Here is a 21551-nt window from a genome sequence, read left to right as displayed (position 1 = left end):
AAACAGAGCAGAGAACTTGGAGAGTGGGTCAAAGGGAGCAATTAAGACACACCTAAGGATTATTTCCAGGCTTTAAAAAGTGGTTTATTAGAGCCAAGAAGAAACCTTGATAATCTGTCCATCCTCCCTCTCTCTAGTTAGAATATAGAATAGAATAACCGAGTTGGAAGGGACCTTGGAGGTCTTCTAGTCCAACCCCCTGCTTAGGCAAGATACCCTACACCCCTTCAGACAAAGTGTTGTCCAACATCTTCTTAAAAACTTCCAGGGTTGGAGCATTCACAACTTCTGGTGGCAGGTTGTTCCACTGGTTAATTGTTCTCACTGTCAGGAAATTTCTCCTCAGTTCTAAGTTGCTTCTCTCCTTGGTTAGTTTCCACCCGTTGCTTCTTGTCCTGCCCTCAGGAGCTTTGGAGAATAACCTTGATTCCCTCTTCTGAACAAGCCCGTTTCAAAACTCCTCTTCCTTTGAAAGTGCAGGAATCTATCCTTGTATAAAACCACTGCAACCATTGCAAAATTTGAAAATAAGAAGTAAGCATGGACAGGAGACAATGCAAATCAATGCTCAACAATCCAAACACAACTCAAGAATTCTCCTCACTGAGTTACAGGGAATCCCTAGCAATTATCTCCCAAATGTCTTCCATCACCACCTTTCCCCAGAAATAAATATTTCTCAGGATCCACTGTAGGGTTTTGAGTTACAATACATGATTGATAAAGGAGAATATTTGGAATGGAGATCCTTAATGCTCTCTCAGCTTGGTGGTTTTCTTGCAGGCGTCTCATTACCCAACTAGGTGACATCATCAGTGCTAGAAGGGAGTGGGGTTTGCTGAAGGAGAGAGGGGGAGGAGAAGGAGGACTACAACGACTGTTGCCCTTGGTGCTTTCTGAGATTGCTTTCTTGCAGGCGTCTCATTATCCAACTAGGTTATATCATCAGTACTATAAGGGAGTGGGGTTTGTGGCGAGGAGGAGGAGGAAGATGGTGGGGTCCTTAGTGCTCTCTGAGCTTGGTTGTTTTCTTGCAGACATTTCATTACCCAACTACATAACATCATCAGTCTAAAAGAGAGCGGGATCTGGCAAAGCCTTACTCCCTTTGAGCACTGACAATGTTTTATCTAGTTTGAGTAATGAGACACCTGCAAGAAAGCAACCAGAGCTCAGAGAGGACCCCAAGGACCCCATAGTCCTCGTCCTCCTTTTTGCAAACCCCACTCCCTTCTGGCACTGATGATGTTACCTAGTTGGTTAATGAGACGTTTGCAAGAAAGCCACCGAGTTCAGAGAGCACCAAGGACCTCATCATACATATTTGCTTTCGTTTAGTAAGCGATAAGGAAAAGATTATTGTAGGAGACATGAATTTACAATTTTTTTTTTCTTTACATTAAGAACCCGGATGATCAGACTTATAAACACATTTTTTTTTTCAAATCATGATTTTTATTTTCCATTTTCATAACATATAATCACATGTGTACTATTACATAGACAATATCATGTTGTAAGAGAAGACAGCAATCATATTACTTTAAAATCTAACACCCCTCGTCAGGCCTAATATACTCCCCCCCCTCCTGCCCTCCCCCCCAAGCCCCCACAACCTACCCCCCACCCGACTTCCCAGAACCCATACACGGTATAGATATTTAACAAACACAGTCTAAGATATATTGAGAAAAAAAGAATAAGAAATTAATAACATCTTTGCATTGAACTTAGCTCCTCCTTGGAAACACAAGTTTTTTGACAGTGAGAACAATCAACCCGTGGAACAGAGGTTGCCTTCGGAAGTTGTGGGAGCTTCATCCCTGGAGGCTTTCAAGAAGAGACTGGACTGCCATCTGTCAGAGATGGTGTAGGGTCTCCTGCTTAGGCAGGGGGGGGGGGTGGACTAGATGACCCACAAGGTCCCTTCCAACTCCGTTAATCTGAATAAGTTTTCAGCTGAGGGAAGACACATTATATTTTTTTTTCCGTTTCTCTCCTCCTTCCTCTTTCCTTTCATGTCACCCCTTTCCCATTTAAACCGGTAGCAAAAATCGCACACACCAACTGTACGCCGTCCAATTTATGCACGTTTTTGATGCCGGGCGCATGCACAGAAGGCGCATGTGTGAGCAAAGCGCATGCGCGGAAGGGGGCACGTGCGCCTGCGAAGCGAGCAGGCGTGCAGGTCAAACCAGTGGTAACAAAACGTGTAGCCCACCCTTGCTTCCAGGCAATCTGAAGGTTGTAAATCTCGCTTGTGGGACTCTTAAGACAAGTTGGTATGCCTTATCTGATAAGCATTTCTCTCTTCCTCACCGGCCCAAACCCAAGGGGAGCACAGCGAAGACGAATGGGGAACGTACTACGATCACTGCCTGGGGAAACTGCAATCCCCCATCAATATTCAGAGGTCAAAAGTCAGATTTAATCCAGATCTGGAACCGCTGCAGCTCCAGGGTTACGGCTACCGCCGCGACGCATTCAAGATGACCAACAATGGCCATTCAGGTGAATATAACTGGGGTGGGTGGGGGTGGGGGAAGCAAAAAAAAACAAACCTAGACTTCTGATGCGGAAATCTGGGGGTTAAAGAACTTGAAAGAAAGGGAGGTTTTCTAGCTTTAAAAAAATACTCTTGAAAAGAGCAAGAAATATGATTGGGGGCTGGAGGCTAAAACATACGAAGGACAGTTGCAGGAATTGGGAATATCTAGTTTAATGAAAAGGAGGACTAGGGGTGACATGACAGCAGTCTTCCAATATGCCACAAAGAAGAGGGAGTCAAGCTAATCTCCGAAGCACCTGAAGGCCAGACAGGAAGCAACGGATGGAAACTAATCAAGGAGAGAAGCAACCTAGAACTAAGGAGGAATTTCCTGATAGTTAGAACAATTAATCAGTGGAATAACTTGCCTTCAGAAACTTGCCTCTATCACTGGAGGCTTTTAAGAAGAGACTGGGCAGAATGGTATAAGCCAGGGGAGAGCCATCTGTGGCTCTGGAGCCGCATGTGGCTCTTTTCATCCCTCTGCTGCAGCTCCCTATTGCCGGTCGGCTCCACAATTGATAGGGCTTTCGGTTAGGACAGGAAAAAGGATGCCGTGATAGGAGGAGACTCTATGGTGTGGGAACAGGACTTCCAGTCGGCTCCACAATTGATAGGGCTTTTGGTTAGGACAGGTAGAGGAAAAAGGACACCGTGCTAGGAGGAGACTCTATGGTGGGAGAACTATACTTCTGGTCGGCTTCACATTTAAACGGGAAGCTTCCGGTTATGACCTTTGTGGCTCTTTGAGTGTTTAAGGTTGACGATCCCAGGTATAAGCTCTCCTGCCTGAGCGGGGGGGGGGGGGGGGTTGGACTAGAAGACCTCCAAGGTCCCATCCAACACTGTTATTGTGAACTTCTCCGTCTGTAATCCAGAGGATTCGTTTTTGCTCCTATCCAGAAATCAAGTTTTAAAAAGCAGAATAACTTCTTTCCCTAAACCTTACAGTAGGCCGTAAGACCTACCGGTACCTATCTTTTTATTATTATTATTTTAAAAAGCAAAAAAAAAAAGAATTTGAAAGCTGGTTGATCCCCCCCTGTTCTGCGGTGGCCAGCCCCAGGGTTTATTTCTTTAAGTCTTGCAATCCCCTGAGCTTGCAAGAACCAGGAGCCGAGAGACAGCAATCAGAGGCAATCAAAGCTGAATAAATAAGAGTTTGTGGTCAATTAAGTCTCCGAGGCAACCCACAATATTACGTAGCCTTAGCTCTCCACAGCCTGCTGGTTCAATCCAGCTAAATGAGAGGGTATCGGAGTTGGCACCGGTCTTCGGAGGGGTGGGATGGAATTTCCAAGATTAGGGTCGCCGCGGAGAACCTCAATGGGCGACGGGGACTTCTCGGTGGTGGCCCCTGACTTATGCAATGCCCCCTTTCCCTTCCCCAACCTGCAAAACTCGTTTAAGTCCAGCCCTGGTGCGTTTCTAGGTTTTGAATTACATATCTTTTGCAAGCCACTTTGATCGTAGTTCCTGACTTCCCACTGTTCACACATTGACGGTTCACAGTCACAGCTGGGAAAAGTTACTTACCCCCAGTTCACACGCCTACGTAGAAATATAGGCGGGCCCCCGACTTAACAACTGTTTCATTTAGTGACCATTCAAAATTACAACAGTACTGAAAATAGGGACTTATGACCGTTTTCCCACACTTAACGACCTTCACGGGCTCCCCTTTTGCGACCTTCTGGCAAGCCAAGTCAACGGGCAAGCCAGATTCACTTAACAACATTGTTATTCACTTAGCAACTGCAGTGATTCACTCAAGAATTGGGACAAGAAAGGTTGTAAAAATGGAGCACGCCTCCCTTAACGGCCACCTCGCTCAGCCATAAAAATTCTGGCCGTAACTCGAGAGCTACCTGCCCAATGAAAACAGACAGGGTTTTTATAATGAGATACACATATAAATCATTGTCAACCGTCCCAAGAACGTTACATACCGGCTTGTCCATATTCGCTAAAAAGTTTCTCAAACTTTTTAGACGATTTTTTTTCTGGAGCAGTAAAATTGCATTTTTTCCTTCTCTCCTGCACCTCAAAAATAATAAGACCTCCCTGAAAATAAGGCCAAGCGTTTATTTTGGGGGTCAAAAGAAAATAAGACCCTGTTTTATTTTGGGGGAAACATGGTATATTTCTAAGCCCAGGGGAGCCTTTTACCCCACATTAACGCTAAGCATGCTTTGACTTTAAGCCTGTCTGAACCCAGAATTAAAATTGTGGGGACCAAGGCAGCTAAAACACAGGCCCGTTTTAAACAGGATTAAAACTGGGCTGTGCCGAAGGCGGTTAAGAGAGAGAGAGAGAGAAAGGGACCTCCTTTTCAACAGGGTTACAATCAGGGTGCAAACACCCGTTTTTTTTTTAAAAAAAAAACCCTGCAGGAAGCGGTCCAGGTTTGTCAGAAGCCGCGTGAAAAGAAAATCAGCAGAATGTGATTTTTTCGGACGAAGTCAGGCCGTTGGCCTTTTTTTAATTGCATGCAGCTCTTGTCGTGATCCATTCTGATTTCTGGCCCCGTCATCATTTTCTTTATGCCCTTCCACATTCTATTTGCCTGATTTTGTGCTGATTTCCTCAGTTGGTGATGGACGATTTGTACAAAAGCACAAGGTATTAAAAAGAGAGAGAGAGAGAGAGACAGAGGATGTGTGTGTGTGTGTGGAAATAACAACAAAAGCACAGATCCAACATTACGGATGAATGGCGATATTGCTAGAATTTGGGACAATTGCAGAATACCCAGCGGCCAGCCAACTCGTATTTTTAACTTGCTGATATACTCTAAAATCAGGAATGCTTTATTTTCAAAAGCAGACTAGAAAAAGGAGAGGGAGAGAATTCGGGTTGGGTAGGCCCTTTGGCGTGGAAAAATATATTACTGGGACCTTCCGGGCAGAGAGAAAGGATGGACAAAAGACCACTAAGCAATTCCAGGGCTACGGGTTCAAATCTAAACTCCAAAAGTGAATTTCGCGGTGGTAAAACTGGGTTCCCATGGAATGGAAAACTCAGGAATTACCAGGAAACCTGCGGTCAGAGCAGTGGGGAGGCCCGGATCCCGTCGCAACCGGTACACTGTGACGGGGCTGGGCGTCCTCGTTGGGCGTGCGTGCTGCGCATGCATGCACATGCCACTTGCCCTGTGACACTCGGAGGTTGCGCAGGCACCGTACTCTGTGCACACGTGCGCAATTGACCTGTTTGCCTCAAAAAGCAGTAAGGAACGCAGGTGGGAGGATGGGCCAAACAAGCCACCGTTTCAGTACGGTGGCCGCTGCTCCCAGCTACAACCGGTACACCCGTAATGGACCATAACGCCTGGAACCCACCACTGGGTCAGAGTGACGTTGTTAAGGGGGTGGGCTGCTGTGTGTTCGCACGGGTTCGGGCGATCCTCTAGCTAAGGATCTGCCCAGTTCCGCCAACCCGCAAATCCCACCCCTGGCTGGCCCCACCCACCCCGCTCCACCCCTCTTAGGATTCTCCCCGTGGGCTGTTTGGGATGCCAGGCCAGTACAGGGCCTGTGCGGTAGATCGGGGAGTGCGAAAAAACAGACCTTCCGGAAGTTCCGGAAGTCCAGAAATAGGCTTGTTTCCAGTCTTCGGAGCCTAGAGAAGGACCTTTTTCACCCTCCTGGAAATTCGAAAAAAGCCTCCGGAGCCTGGCGAGGACAAAAAGCAGACCTCCCAGAAGCTCTGGAAGTCCTGAAACGGGCCTGTTTCCAGCCTCCGGAGCCCGGGAGAGGACATTTTCACCCTCCCGGAAGTTCAAAAAAAGCCCCCAGAGCCTGGGGAGGACAAAAAACAGACCTCCCGGAAGTTCTGGAAGTCCTGAAACGGGCCTGTTTCCAGCCTCCGGAGCCTAGGGAAGGACGTTTTTCAGCCTCCCGGAGATTCGAAAAAAGCCTCCGGAGCCTGGGGAGGGCAAAAAACAGGCATCCCAAAAGTTCTGGAAGTCCTGAAAACGGGCCTGTTTCTGGCCTCTAGAGGGTCTCCGGAGCCTGGGGAGACTGTTTTTGCCTTCCGGAGGCTCAAGGAAAGCCTCCAGGGCCTGGGGAGGGTGAAAATGCCCCTTCCCCACCACGGTGCAGGAGGCCAACTAGGCCACGTCCACAACGGTTCCACCACAAAACCGCGTTCGACGAAACCGCGTTCGACGAAACCACGTAGCTGACGTCATCAACAGGGCAACAACAGCGCGGAGACAGAAGCACGCTGTAAACGCTAAACCTAAAATTAACCCCTAAACCTAAACCTAACCCCCCTAAACCTAAACCTAACCCTTAACCTAACCCTAAACCTAATCCTAACCCTTAACCTAACCCTAAACCTAACCCTAACCCTTAACCTAACCCTAAACCTAACCCTAACCCTAACCCTTAACCTAACCTAAACCTAACCCTAAACCTAACCCTTACCTTAACTTGAATCGGCTTGCTTTCAAAGCGCTATTTAAAGCGCCCTTCTTTCTCCACGCTCGCTGTTGTCGCCCTGTTGATGACGTCAGCGACATGGTTTAATCGGGCGCGGCTTAGTCGAGCGCGGTTTTGTCGTGCCATGGTCCACTACACACACAACCCATTGCTAACATTTTTGAAGCCCATCCCTGGACGTAGTGGCTGTTCAGGTATAGCAGCACTGAAAAAAAATGGCCCGTGACCTCATAGGTTATGACCTTTGCTGCCTCCCCGTGTCACATGATCAGAATTTGGGTGGTTGGTAACTGGCATGTATCTATGACAAATTGCACTGTCGAAGCGTCATGTCATCCCCATTTGCAACCTTCCCAGGCGGCTTCCGACAAGCAAAATCTATTGGGAGAAGCCAGATTTGCTTAACGACCCCCATGATTCGTTTAACAACTGTGCCAAAAGTGGCCGCTAAAGGTCATGGGCCATGAGTCCCTGAACAACTGCCTTGCTTAGCAACAGACGTTGGGCTCAATTGTTGTTGTGAGTTGAGGACTACCCGTAATTGAAGAACTAGGAATTCCGGTCCAAGGCTACCAGCCTTTGAGGGAGAGCTTCCCCACCGTCTGGGCCTCCATGCCACTTTTTCAGCCCTGTTCTTTCGTATATGATCTTTTCACCCAAGAGAAAGTTGGGCACCAATGAGAATTACTGTTGTAGTTGTGTGGTTTTTTGTTTTTTTTTGTTTTTTGCGGTCCTTCCCGCCTCTCACTCTGCAAAAAACTTGATAAAGCCGCTGAACTAACAGCCCCAATTTAACCCCCAGGCTCTGCTGTAATTATACAACTATTTGGATAATTGCAGCTTCATTAAGCAGGTTTGAGTGTGTGTGTGTGTGTTTGTGTGTGTGGTCTGAGAGCCACAACCTGCAAAGGGAAACTTGCTTTTGTGCCTTGACTTTTTTTTAACTCGGGAGCCGATCTTGTTCAGAAAATATTGAAAAATCTTCAAAAAGTTTTAAAGAAGCTGCCTATCTTTTGCAGAAAGGACTCCTTTCAATGTTGCCGTGCCTTGAATCTGTTCCTTTCTTAGCAACAGCAATAGCAGTTAGACTTATATACCGCTTCATAGGGCTTTCAGCCCTCTCTAAGCGGTTTACAGAGTCAGCATATTGCCCCCAACAACAATCCGGGTCCTCATTTCACACACCTCGGAAGGATGGAAGCCTGAGTCAACCTTGAGCCGGTGAGATTTGAACCGCCGAACTGCAGATCGTAGTCAGCTGAAGTGGTTGCAGTACTGCACTCTAACCACTGCGCCACCTCGGCCCCTTATTTCTTATTCTGGCAGGTTGTCAATGGGAGGGATGGAAAATGAGAGCTCTGTTTGAAATGCAAGTAGTCCTCGACTTATGACCAAAATTGAGCCCAACATTTCTTTTATTTTAACTGAGATGTTCGTTAAATGAGTTTTGCCCCACTTTATGGCTTTTCTTGCCACTGCTCTTAAGTGAATTACGGCAGCTGTCAAGTTGGTAACACAGTGGTTAAGTGAATCGGGGTTCCCTGCTGACTTTGCTTGTCAGAGCCAAGGTGGCGCAGTGGTTAAATGCAGCACTGCAGGCTACTGCTAGATCAGCAGGTCAGTGGTTCAAATCTCACCGGCTCAGGGTTGACTCAGCCTTCCATCCTTCCGAGGTGGGTAAAATGAGGACCCAGATTGTTGGGGGCAATATGCTGACTCTCTGTAAACCGCTTAGAGAGGCCTGAAAGGCCTATGAAGCGGTATATAAGTCTACTGCTATTGCTATTGCTTGTCGGAGGGTTGCAAAAGGGGACACAGCAACGGTCGTAAGTACGAACCGGTTGGCAGGCGTCTGAATTCTGATCACACACGATCACGAAGATGCCCCAAAGGTCGTAAGTTTGAAAAAACGTCCCTAACTCGCTTTTTTCAGGGCTGTTGTAACTTCAAACTGTCACTAAATGAACAGTTGTAATTTGAGGACTACCTGTTGTGGAAAACCGATTAAGGAAGAAGTAAAACAATGCTAATGTTAGCGTTTCCGTGACTATTATCAAGTTGACATGCAAAAGGGAGGGAGAATTCCATGCATCCTTTCCACCAGAGTCTGATCTCGGATTTCTACAGCAGGCACAGTGTGAGGAGGAGCCGCGAAGATTCACAGCCTGCTTCAGCACCTCGTTGGTGGATATGATTTATGACACAGACTGAGGGAAGGGGAGACACAGGGGTAAAGTTCAGCCACTATTAAGCAGTAATCAGTTTCGGCTCCGCAGAAGAACATGCCAAAATGTTGCTCCTAATAAATGACTGGATTTCTTTTGAACTTTGTCTCGAGGCTCATAAATTAATTGGGGCATCTTTTGGAAACTTCACAGAGAGCCGAATCTGACTTCTAAAATCTATCAAGATTTCTGGGTTTCCTGCATGGAACTTAAACTCGCTTTGTTTTTGTTTTGTTTTCTAAACACAAATTTCTGGCTTAAGTCCTAAGTCACTTTTTTTCATTGCCACTGTAACTTGGGAACTAAACGAACTGTTATAAGTCGAGGAGTACCTGCATGGGTCTGAACCTCCTTTCCATGCCCCTTTCCAGTTGCCATACACCTTCCTTCATCCATGAAGATTATGAAAGGCCTCCCGGGGAAATTCACGGCCATTCAGCTTCATCTTCACTGGGGCGGCACGGACAAAGAGAGCAGCGGATCCGAACACACGATCGACGGGTTGCGATATATGGCTGAGGTAGGTCACTCCGTTTCCACCAGAGGAAGATGGTTAACTTGGAGTCCCATCTGGGGCGCCAAATGTTGGAAGAAATGCCCTTCCGGGTTCAGCTCCAAGTGGGGGAAAAGACACTGTAAACATGGAGGCTGCTGGGAAAGGTGGTTTAATGGTGGACAGGACCACAGGGCTTGAGCTCCTGAACAGAAAAGGGGGATCACATGTTTCCAGATGTTGGGTGAAGAAGAAAAGAGAGAGAAGAAGATGAAAGTTCCTGGCTTTATGCTCTGTGTTCGGCCCCACCTCTCTGTTTCCTGTTCCTGTGTAAGAAATGTATTCTGATTGGTTGTCAGACCCCCATAGGGCCATGCAGGGGCAAGTCCCTAGGCTGTGTTTTTGAGTCCAAGTTTGGTTGAGTTCCCAGATGCCATGTGGTGAGTTTCTGTGGAGGGTTAATCCCACCTTTGTTATGTAGAGTAGACTACCTCAGGCATTTTAATGGCTCATCGAGAAAGGTGGGAGCTATGAAGAGTGAGTCTGTTTCCTGCATAAAAAACATGTTTCTCCATTTCTGATCCAGGGAAAATATAATATTCTGCTTTTTCAATATTTCCCAGGATATTTCATTTTTCTAGGAGAGGGGTGGGTGCTAATTTCCTACAAGAGGACCACAAAAAAAAGGAAGGGAGGCAAAGACACCGTTTTTGAGGAAGGGTCCTGGCGAGGAACGGGGGTTGGGGGTGGCGGTGAAGCTGAATGTTTTCTTGGCCCATGGGGCAAACTGCACCCCCCCCCAGCTCTTCTCTGGACACTGCAACCGTCGTAAATATGAGTCAGTTGCCAAGCTTCTGAATTTTGATCACGGGGTTACTGCAGCAGGGCTAAGTGTGAAAAAGCGGTCATAAAGCACTTCTTTTAATGCCATTGTGACTTCAGCTGGTCACTAAATGAACTGTTGTAAGTTGAGGTACGATGAGTACTTGTATTTGAACTACAAGGTGGTCCTTGACTTACAGATATCTGCTTAGCAACCTATTGTGGCCCAGCAGGAACCGTTGGAGCTGCCACCAGCGAGGGGCTCTATGAGTTGGCTTTGGAGGATGTGGAGGACCCTGGACAGGGTTCCGACTCCGAGCAGGGCGCAGAGAGGCTGGTTGGCCACCAGGAGGCGCCGGAGCCTTGGACCAGTGGGGAGGAGACAAGGGAGTGTGAACCGGACGTCAGCAGTGAGTTGTTCCTGGATGCCTGGCAGCAAAGAGCTAATAGGAACAGTTGTGCAGTTACAGGAGGTAATTGCACTCAGCTGGTGGTAATTAGGCTCCTCTCAAGACTATAAAAGGAATGCTTGTGCACACGCCCCTTTTGCAGGAGTCAACGCATTGACTTAAAATTGGAGAACTTTTATGGCTAGCTTGGCAGGCAAGATTGCTGCCAAGGCTTATCTGTGCTGGATTGCTGCCAAGGCTTATCTGTGCTGGATTGCTGCCAAGGACCTGTCTGTCTTTTAATAAATTCCTTAAAGTATCTTTGGCTCGGCATGCTTTGGTCTGGGACGAGGAGGGGTCAGAACAGCAACCGTTCAAAGTTCACCATGGCACCAAAAAGTGACTTGCGACTGGTCCTCACACTTACGACAATGGCTGCGTCCCCACCATCACTTGATCAAAATCCAGTTGCTTGGCAACCAGCCTGTGTTTACATCCCAGGATCCGGTGATCACCATTTCTAATCATCCCAGCCCGGCTTCCGATGAGCAAAGTCAATTAACAACTAACCGTAACAACTCAAACCATGCTGGAAAAAAGGTGGTGAAATCAGGCATTAGACTCACTTAACAACCTCTTGGCTTAGCAAGGTGCTCCCAGGTGTCGGCGAGGGCCGCCTGTAGTCGAAGAACTAAGAATCGGTTGTCCGAGGCTATTTGCGCCTCCGAGAGGGAGCTTCACCACCGCGTGAGCCTCCATTCCACTTTTTCACCCTCTTTTTTAATTTTTGCAGCTCCACATTGTCCATTACAACTCCGAAGCCTACTCCAGTTTTGACGAAGCAAAGAATAAGCCCGATGGGCTGGCTGTCCTGGCCTTCCTTTTTGTGGTAAGTACAACCATTTATGCCACGGGAGTCTTTTAAGAGGCCCACCCCAAGTTGGGTGGCAGGCAGCCAGATCTGCGCTCGACCCCTATCCCACCTCCTTGGCACTACAAGTTCATTGAAGGCCCTTTGAAAGGATCCCAACATATCCCATCGTTCTCTCCTCGTCATCCTACACCTGCAACTGTGCGTTACGGTTCGAGGCCCAGCCAGAGGTTCAGGTGGGATCTGGCCTTTTTATCCACCTTCCAAGATGATGGGAAGGTTTGATGGTGTTGGACATAACACGGGAGGATGTAAGCCCGTGATGGCAAACCGGTGGTATGCCGAGCCGTATCGGTGGGCACCTGAGCTCAGCTCTGAGGCGCATGTGCTAGCTGATTCTCGGGCCTTCTGGGCCCACCAGAAGTCGGGAAACAGGATATTTTAAACAGTGGGGGAAAAGACACTGGAGACACGGAGGCTGCTGGGAAAGATGGTTTAATGGTGGACAGGACCACATGGCTTGAGCTCCTGAACAGAAAAGGGGGATCCCATGCTTCCAGATGTTGGGTGAAGAAGAAAAAGAGCAAGAAGGGCGTAAAGTCCCTGTCTTTATACTCTCTGTTCGGCCCCACCTCCCTGTTTCCTGTTCCTGTGTAAGAAATGCATTCTGATTGGTTGTCAGACTGCCATGGGGCCAAGTTTGAGTTTCCAGATGCCATGTGGTGAGTTTTCTGTGGAAGGCTAATCCTACCTTTATTATGTAAAGTAGACTAGCTCAGGTTTTAATAGCTCATTGACAAAGGGGGGGGGAGGAAGCTGCAGGGAGCTACTCTGTCTTTAAAAAACACGTTTCTCCCTTTTCACATCCAGGGAAATATAATATTCTGCTTCTTAATGTCTCAGTTTTCTAGCAGCGGGATGGGTTTTGACTTCGTACAAAAGGGGAAAAAATATGATTTGCAGTCAGGCCTAGACTCTGAAAGTAACTGTCTTCGGGTATTTCCGAAGCGGGGACATAAACATTGTGAGGAATCTGGAATCCACTTTTTTTTTGCAAATACGATATTTTATAATAAATGGTGTGTGTTTGAATGCATTAAACTCAGTTTACAACACAATGCAATAGCGCATTTTAATTTTTTCCTTGGAAAAGGCCGCCAGTAGCTGCTTGACTTTTAAAAAAATTTTCTCCTAGCATTGCAAGCAAGTCTCTTCCTTTGGGAGGGCTATTTTTTTTTTAAAAACCAGCTGGGGCCTCTTGTTAGCGCATCCCTTTGATTTGCAAATCAGCAAAAGGTTGTCATTTCCATGCAAACTTCCCAGGACAATTGGGAGCTCAAGAGGGAATTTCCCAGAGAATGTCTCCCATTTGCCTGCCCCTCCCCAACATCTGTCTTGACATCTGCTTAACAAAATGATCTCTCCAGCAGGGAAAGCTAAGAACCACTGTTTTGGGCCCTTTGAAGCTGTCCAAATTGTTGTTGTGCAGTTGGGAAAAATTGCTAACTGGGAATTCGGTTTAATTTTCCAGCTGTTTGCTTCTGGCTCAGAAAGATGAGCCCCACCTCTCTCTCATCTGTCTTTCTCACTCTCTCCCCCCTGTTTTTCTTTCTCTTATCTGTCTTTCTCTCTCTCTTTCTCTCTCTCTCCTGTCTTTCTCTCATATTTCTCTTATCTCTTTCTCTCTCTCCTGTTCTCTCTTAACTGACTTTCTCTCTCTGCCTTTCTCTCTCTCTTATCATTCTCTCTCCTCTCTCTTTCTTATCTGTCTCTCTCTCTCTCTGTCTTTCTCTCTCATCATTCTCTCTTTCTCTCATCTGTCTCTCTGTCTCTCTCATCTGTGTCTCTGTCCCTGTCTCTCTCTCTCTCTCTCTCACACACACACACACACACCTAACTACCTCTCCCAATCTGGATCAGCTCACTTCATTTCTTCCCCAAATCTGATCAATTATAGTTGGATTCACATAGCAACTTGTGTTAAATGTGGCTTAATCAGGCTTGCTCAACCTTTAAAGGTGGTTTTTAAGACCGAGCAGCTGGGTTGCAGCTTCCCACCACCAAGCCACAATGGAACAAACCACCTTGTGGTTTAGCTTATCAATCAGGGGTTGTTATCAAGCTGGTTTCTTTTTTAAAAAAAATGCTTTAAAATTAAGAAGTGTCATTGTAGCACTTCATCCTGCCTCTGGTGGCTTTTAAAGGCTGGATAGGCTCAAGTTGAGGGTTTAAAATAAAAGTTTTAAAATTGAAAATAAAAACCCTCTTGGAGATTTTAAAGAGGGGAGATTATCGGTTCACAACCCTGAATCTAACACTAGGGGGCAGCAAACACTAGGGAAACAAAGACCGGACATATTTTTTAATCTTCTGAGGGCAAATAGGGACATTTAAATTAAAAGAGAAAAGCAAAATATATGTCTGCTTCTCCACTGAGTGTACTTCAGTCCTGATGCTCATTATTTCAGGGATGTTCAACTTGCAAGGCTCACCTGGTGGTCTCCCATCCCAAAGCAAAACCCCATTTCCCCCCCCCCCTTCAAGAACAGCCAGGATCTTCTAAGTGGTACCATTTCGGGTGGGCATGAATTAGGCAGATTTGTCACCGGGAATCGGGCAATACAGACATGTAATTATTTTAATTTTCTTTGTTTTCAGGGCAGCCATTTTGAGAACGCTTACTACAGCGACTTCATTGCCAAATTGGCCAAAATTAAGTATGCAGGTAAGGCTTGGAGGGTGGGGGGGGAACCAAGCACCTTCTCTTGGACTGATGCAGAAATGCAAATGAGATTCTCCCACATGCACCAATCAGATGCTCCCGACTTGCAAGTTCCCATGATTCCTTGGCATTGGCTGCACTGCCCAGGGGCTGATGGGAGATGAAGTCCAGAGACCACCATAGCTGCTAAATCCCATGCAAGCTTTTTACCTGCCTTAAGCATCCCATCTAGAAAGACGGGGAAAATCAATCAATGCCCTGTTTCCCTGAAAGTAAGACCTCCCCGATAATAAGCCCAATATAAAATTTCCTAAAAAGGCCCTAATGTCAACACTTAGTGTTGTCATAGGGATGGAATGGGTGGGGGGTGCATTGTATCATACTGTTGGCGGGAGTCGGATCTTAGATTACTGCAGCTGGTTTGCGGGTTGTGTGTGTGCAACTTATAGGGTAATGTGATTCATGACACAGACTGAGGGGTAGGGAAGGAACGGGTAACATTCAGAGATAAATCAAACGAAGCAGAGGCTTGACTGCGAACAGATCTTGCCTAATGGTGCTCCTAATAAACGCCTGGTTTTGTATTGAAAACTTGGCTCGATACTTATGAATCAATTAGGGCATTTTTAGGAAATTTGACAGACAGTCAAGCCAATGCTTCGTTTGATTTATCTCTGAACTTTACCTCTGTTCCTTCTCTGCCCTAAGTCTGTGTCATAAATCACATTACCCTATAAGATGCACAAGCGCTAAGATAAGCCCTCCCCCGAAAATAAGCCCTCCCCGAAAATATTGCAACACAGCAGCAGCCATGAGATGGCCACACTCACCGCTTCCTGCACCTCAAAAATAATAAGACCTCCCTGAAAATAAGCCCAAGTTAATTTAATTTATTTTGCCAAGCATGCATAAGATCACAGGTATAAGCATAAACATGATTATGAGTACAGGAAATGGATACGAATAAGTGTGTTGGTGCGTTTATGCACTTATGATATGTTGGTGCGCTTATGCATGCCCCTTACAGACCTCTTAGATTAGCAGTAATCACGCCTCATATAAACCTCATTGGCTACGATACTGCCGCTGCGCAAAGCTTATTTTCGGGGGGGGGGTGGTCAAAAGAAAATAAGACCTTTGTCTTATTTTGGGGGAAACACAGTCAATGCATATTTTTTCCAACCATATAGCGATTTGCCCCACGGGGAGAAATGCTTGGTTTGCACATCGCTTCCGTGCAGCCTGGGCTCTTGTTGGGACTACAAGGCCCAGCATTCCCGATCTCCCACCTTCGAAAGGATTTAGAAAGCATCTTTCCAGTCGCTTTCATTTTCTCCTGGGATTCCCAAACATCTCATCTTAAAAGGCAATTTTTAAAAACATTGGTTCGTTTAGATCCACATGTGCTCTTTCATTTGATCCTGGCCTGCTTTGCAAGACCATTGTACACAGGGGGGGGGGTTGTTCTTCTCTTTTAGGGTACTCGACCACTCTCGATAGCCTGGATATCTTAGCCATGTTGCCAGAAAACCTCTCCAATTTCTACCGCTATCATGGTTCGTTGACCACACCGCCATGCACGGAAAATGTGATCTGGACCGTATTTGACGCACCGATCAAGCTGTCTTATACCCAGGCAAGAAATATTCCCTCTTTTGGTTCCTTCTACTGTCCACATGTAGGAAGTTCGCACCCGCCCCCCTCTCCTAGAAAAAAAATGAAATATCCTGGGAAATATTGAAAAGGCAGAAATATTATATTTCCCTGGATCAGAAATGGAGAAACATGTTTATTTTTAGGCAGGAAGCAGACTCACTCTCCATAGCCCCCACCTTATGTCAATGAGCCATTAAAATGCCTGAGCTATTCTACTCTACATAACAAAGGTGGGATTAGCCCTCCACAGAACCTCACCACATGGCATCTGGGAACTCAACCAAACCTGGACTCAAAAACACAGCCTAGGGATTTGCCCCTGCATCGCCCTATGGGAGTCTGACAACCTGCTGTTTGGCCAGGAAAGCTGGATTCAGGCCGAGCGGAACATATTTATTATCAGAAAAAAACTTAGCCCTTGTTCCTCAGGCATCACCTCCCACTTATACCGTGGGCCCCCAATATTTTTTTCCCCACTTCAAAATTGACTCCTTTTGCAGGTTGATCTGTTGGAAAACTCCTTGTTGGACTGGAAGAACCAAACTTTGAGAAACGATTACCGTCAAATCCAGCCTCTCAACGGACGGGTGGTCAAAGCCTCTTTCTCCCCTCGGCTGATCGAAGGTAGATTGCAGGAGTCTCTCTCTCTCTCTCTCTCTCTCTCTCTCTCTCTCTCTCTCTCTCTCTCTCTCTCTCTCTCTCTCTCTCTCTCTCTCTCTCTCTCTCTCTCTCTCTCTCTCTCTCTCTCTCTCTCTCCCTCCCTCCCTCCCTCCCTCCCCCTCCCTCCCTCCCTCCCTCCCTCCCTCCCTCCCTCCCTCTCTCTCTCTCTCTCTCTCTCTCTCTCTCTCTCTCACACACACACACACACACACACACACATACAACGGGTGCCAAGGAGGATGGGCAAAATGATCTTGGATAGGACTAACAGACATTCATTCCCAGGGCTCAGATCTTAAGATGGGAACCAGGAAGAGAATGGTAAGATTCCACCCACTCAGGGACGCCGAGCTTGTCGATCAGAAAGGTCGGCGGTTCGAATCCCGAGCTCCGCATAACAGAGTGAGCTCCCGTGACTTGTCCCAGTTTCTGCCAACCTAGCAGTTAGAAAGCACGTTAAAAAATGCAAGTAGAAAAATACGAACAACCTTTGGTGGGAAGGGAACAGCATTCCATGCGCCTTTGGGAGTTGAGTCATGCCTCCCACATCACCACGGAGACGTCTTCAGATGCAAACCTAACCTGCTCCCCCACCCACCCAAACCTTTAGTTAAGGACATGGGTCCATATATTCAGGGACAGAGGTCAGCTGCTGAGCTCCCTCTAAAGATTGAGCTCCTCAATCTTTCCCACAAACTATTTATTGTTAAATGTATACATCAACCATCTCACTGTCCAAGCCAATTAAACATGAAGTTATTTAATCCCCCCCCCTGTTTTTCTTCCTGGGATCTTGGAAAACTTAAGAAGATGGGGGGGGGCTGAGGAGAGAAGTGATCAGGGAAGGGTCAAAAGGCAAAGGTTCCTCTCGCACATATATGCTAGTCGTTCCCCACTCTAGGGGGCGGTGGTGCTCATCCCCGTTTCAAAGCCGAAGAGCCAGCGCTGTCTGAAGACGTCTCCGTGGTCATGTGGCTGGCATGACTCAACGCCCAAAGGCACATGGAACGCTGTTCCCTTCCCACCAATTTTTGGCTCCTATTTTTCTACTCGCATTTTTGACGTGCTTTCAAACTGCTAGGTTGGCAGAACCTGAGACAAGGCACGGGAGCTCCCTCCGTTACGCGGCGCTTAGGGATGTCAAACCGCTGAACTGCCGACTTTTCTGATTGACAAGCTTAGCGTCTTAAGACACTGAGCCCCCGCCTCCCTAGGCTCAAAGGAATTGAATATTAAAAGTTTACTTTTCATTGTTCCAGCCCCTAATTTCCATGGGTCACCCTTGCATTAGATCGGGCCAGTGTTGGGATTCAGCCAGTTCGCACCTATTTGGGAGAACCGGTTGTTAACTTTCTGAGCAGTTCGGGGGAACCGGTTGTTGGAAGAAATTTTATTTCATTTTTTTCCACTTTACAAGGCTAATCCTGTAAGGAAGGCAGGAAGGAAACATGGTGTTGTTTCTAGACTAATTTTTATTGCCTTGCTTACAGAAACTGCCTCTCCCGTTAACCCTTATTACATTCTAACAGCTAAGACGAAGCGCCATCGACGTGAGTGACATTGAGTTGGCCACACCCACCCAGTCACATGACCACCAAGCCCCACCTACCCAGCTGGTCATTAGGGCAGAGAACCAGTTGTTAAATTATTTAAAATCCCACCACTGGATCGGGTGGGCCATTAATACTATAGAGAAAGTTTGCCAAGGAACTAAAACTAGAACTCCCATCATTTTAGGAAGGTGTCGGCCTGAGAGCATCTCCAGCAAGCTGAATAAAATACAGACTAGCCTTCGTGAGATGAAGACGTATCTTCTGGACGTGATAGGCAAGCCTGGTAAGGCGCAGCCCCTTTGCTTTCGTTGACCCAAGTGCATTCAGACAACCATCTCTCCCAACCCAGGATGCCATCCCTAATCCTAGGAGACACCAGAACAATTCTGGGTTCTGGAAGACCTATGGAAGTGAGCCAACAAGGCCCGTTGGAGATACCTTGTCTGCCTTATCTTCTAATTCCTTCTTTGTCCTTGCCCTCCTTCCGTGCCCATTGCGTTGGGAGAAGTGGAGATGGTTGGAGAACTTCACAGATACTTTATTTATTTGCAGGATTGATACAGCCGTCTACTCGCTCACAGCGACTAAGTGGCTTGTAAATAGTAAAAACACAAAAAAAGAAAGAAAAGTTTAAAAAAAATACCCACCACCCACCCACCCCTGATGATGGCACACAATTAAATGAGCCATTTGATTGGCTCTTCAGGTCCGCTGGCAGAACTATGTTTTGCTGTCCAACACATCGTGACCCCATGGACAACGTTCCTCCAGGCCTGCCTGTCCTCTATCATCCTCTGGAGTCCATTGAAGCTCATGCCGACAGCTTCGGTGACTCCATCCAGCCATCATTCTCTGCCATCCCCCTTCTTCTTTTGCCCTCCATCGTTCCCAGCATGAGGCTCTTCTCCAGGGAGTCCTTCTTCCTTCTCATTAGGTGGCCAAAGGATTTGAGTTTCCTCTTCAGGATTTAGGACCTTCTAAAGAGCAGTCAGGGTTGATCTCCTCTAGGACTGACTGGTTGGATGGCCTTGCAGTCCAAGGGACTCGCAGGAGTCTTCTCCAGCACCCTAGTTTTCAGTTTTCACCACGTCTTCAGTGCCTTCCAAAAGAGTGGGGACCAGTCTAATTTCTGCAGGGATGATGTTCCACCACCAAGAAGGTCCTTCTTCTGGGTCTCCCCAGGTGGACTTCCTTAGGAGATGAGACCCACAACATTGTATCCCTGCTCTAGTGGGTCAGGTGGATGTGACCAGCCAGAGACGGTCCCTCAGATAGCCTGGTCCCAAGCCATGAAGGGCTCTAAAGTTGACAACTCAAGGACCATCTATAAACAAAAGGTTCTCCTGGGTTCTTCCAAGGATCAACTCAAGGACCACCTATGAACAAGAGGTTCTCCTGAGTTCTTCCAAGGATCAATTCAAAGAGGTTCTCCTGGGTTCTTCCAAGGATCAACTCAATGAACAAGAGGTTCTTCCTGGGTTCTCCTCGGGATCAACTCAAGGGGAAGCCGTAAAATTGGTCCCTTCCAGTTGGTTGCCCAGCTCAAGGAAGGACCAAGCACACCTGACCGTGTCCGGTGGTTTATTTCAGGCCAGCACCAGCTCAGCTTGCAAGCTTTCCACTTCCCCTTGGAGAACACCGCCAGCTACGTGACCATCGTCCCTCTGAAGCCCATGCAACTGAAAACCTTCACGCTCTGCTTCTGGGTCCAGAACAGCAACCAGGGCCGGCAGACTGTCCTCTTCTACTCCACCCCCGAGAGCGAGAACGAGCTGGTCATCAGCGTGGGCATGGCGGTGGGCGTGTGGATCGGGGGCAAGTTCGTGCAGTTCGACCTCCACCGCCGGGCGGAAGACTGGGTCCACCATTGCGTCACCTGGGTCTCCAGCTCGGGCACTATCAACCTGTGGGTCAACGGCGCCGTGGGCACCGCCCGGAACATTCAGAAAAACTACATCATCCAGAGCGGCGGGACGCCCATCCTGGGCAAGAGGAAGAACGCCATGCTGGACGTCTTCGCCGACGCCTTCTCCGGCTGGATGAGCCACGTCAACCTCTGGAGTTGGCTGCTGGACCAGAATGACATTCAGGAGCTCACCCTTTGCAAGCACACCCAGCAAAAGGGGGACGTCTTGGCTTGGGGGGAAACGCACATGTCCCTCTATGGCGGGGTGACCTTAGGCCCGGACACCAGCTGTAGGTGAATCAGGCCTGGGTTTTGAGGCCCCTCTAAAAATAAATAGCTTCCTTCCTCCCCCCAAATCTTTGCATTTTGGGACTCAAGTTCAGCAGGTATAAATAAGAGGGGTGGACTTCAACTCCCAGAATTCCCCAGCCAGCTTTGCTTCCTGGCTTCCATTATCTTCCATTATGGTTCCTTATCTCCCAAAGCTTTGCTGGCTGGGGGATTCTGCGAGTTGAAGTCCACTCCTCTTACAGGCCAGAGATTGTAGTGTATCCCCCCCCCAACCCACCCCAATAGGGACTTATGGGTAGGACCGAAAGCTTAAGTCCCAGGCCCAGGCTGACCCACATGTGTGGTGCATGAAAAAAGTTTTGGTGCAATGTTGGGAAATCTGGAGCTAGGAAAGTCCCAGGTGTACCCCAAAAATTTGAATTAATGGGTTGGGGGGGGCATCCAAGGAGGTCGAACTCCCCCCCCCTTTGGATTGCCCAGAGTCAGACAGTGTGAGGATGGGGGCAGCAGTGTCAATAGTAATGCTGAACAAAAGACTGATCGTCCAGAGGATTTGCTTCCCCCCCATCGAAACTTGCTAAATAATTTACATTTAAAAGCCTGCATGGCATTAAAAAAAACTTTCGTTTGTGGCTTGCCGGTTTGTGGGGGGCATCAATAAATTCTCCACCAGTTCAACACCAAAGCCTTATTTCCGTGTCTTCGATTTATACTCCCATCTCTCTCATAAACAATTCAGTATTCATCTGTAGCTGGGAGGCCATCAAACTGCTTCGAACAACATTGACAATTCTTAATTTGTAGGTTTTCCCCCACCCAAATATACTCTATGCAATGGGCTCTTGTGAACCCCAAATTTGATATATCCTTCTCTGAAATGGTTGCTGTTAGTTGCTAAGTCATGTCCGACCCATCGCAACCCCATGGACAAAGTCCGTCCAGGCCTTCCTGTCCTCTACCATCCTCTGGA

General features: G+C 47.5%; 1 protein-coding gene across 3 annotated transcripts in view; it reads left to right on the top strand.

Annotated features, from left to right (window-relative positions):
• The window catches only part of CA6 (carbonic anhydrase 6), a 30585-nt gene extending 9482 nt beyond the window's left edge, over positions 1 to 21103 (top strand). For 2 of the 3 annotated variants that reach the window (XM_087702696.1, XM_087702697.1), the window contains 8 exons: positions 2335 to 2511; positions 9590 to 9738; positions 11716 to 11811; positions 14452 to 14518; positions 15994 to 16151; positions 16672 to 16795; positions 18569 to 18667; positions 19975 to 21103. In XM_087702696.1, the coding sequence (XP_087558822.1) occupies positions 2335 to 2511; positions 9590 to 9738; positions 11716 to 11811; positions 14452 to 14518; positions 15994 to 16151; positions 16672 to 16795; positions 18569 to 18667; positions 19975 to 20588 (1484 nt within the window). In that variant the 3' untranslated portion in view covers positions 20589 to 21103. Of the gene's footprint in view, positions 1 to 2334; positions 2512 to 5476; positions 5777 to 9589; positions 9739 to 11715; positions 11812 to 14451; positions 14519 to 15993; positions 16152 to 16671; positions 16796 to 18568; positions 18668 to 19974 lie in introns of those variants that run through there. The other variant, XM_087702698.1, reaches the window with a different exon arrangement.
• The last annotated feature ends 448 nt before the right edge of the window (positions 21104 to 21551 follow it).

This window comes from Thamnophis sirtalis, unplaced genomic scaffold (assembly GCF_051295495.1).
Source record: "Thamnophis sirtalis isolate CommonGarterSnake01/CBP01778 unplaced genomic scaffold, rThaSir2_p1.2 scaffold_15, whole genome shotgun sequence".
NCBI classification, from domain to species: Eukaryota; Metazoa; Chordata; class Lepidosauria; order Squamata; family Natricidae; genus Thamnophis; species Thamnophis sirtalis.
Note: the sequence above shows the minus strand (reverse complement) of the source record. Positions and strands in the feature narration are given on the sequence as shown.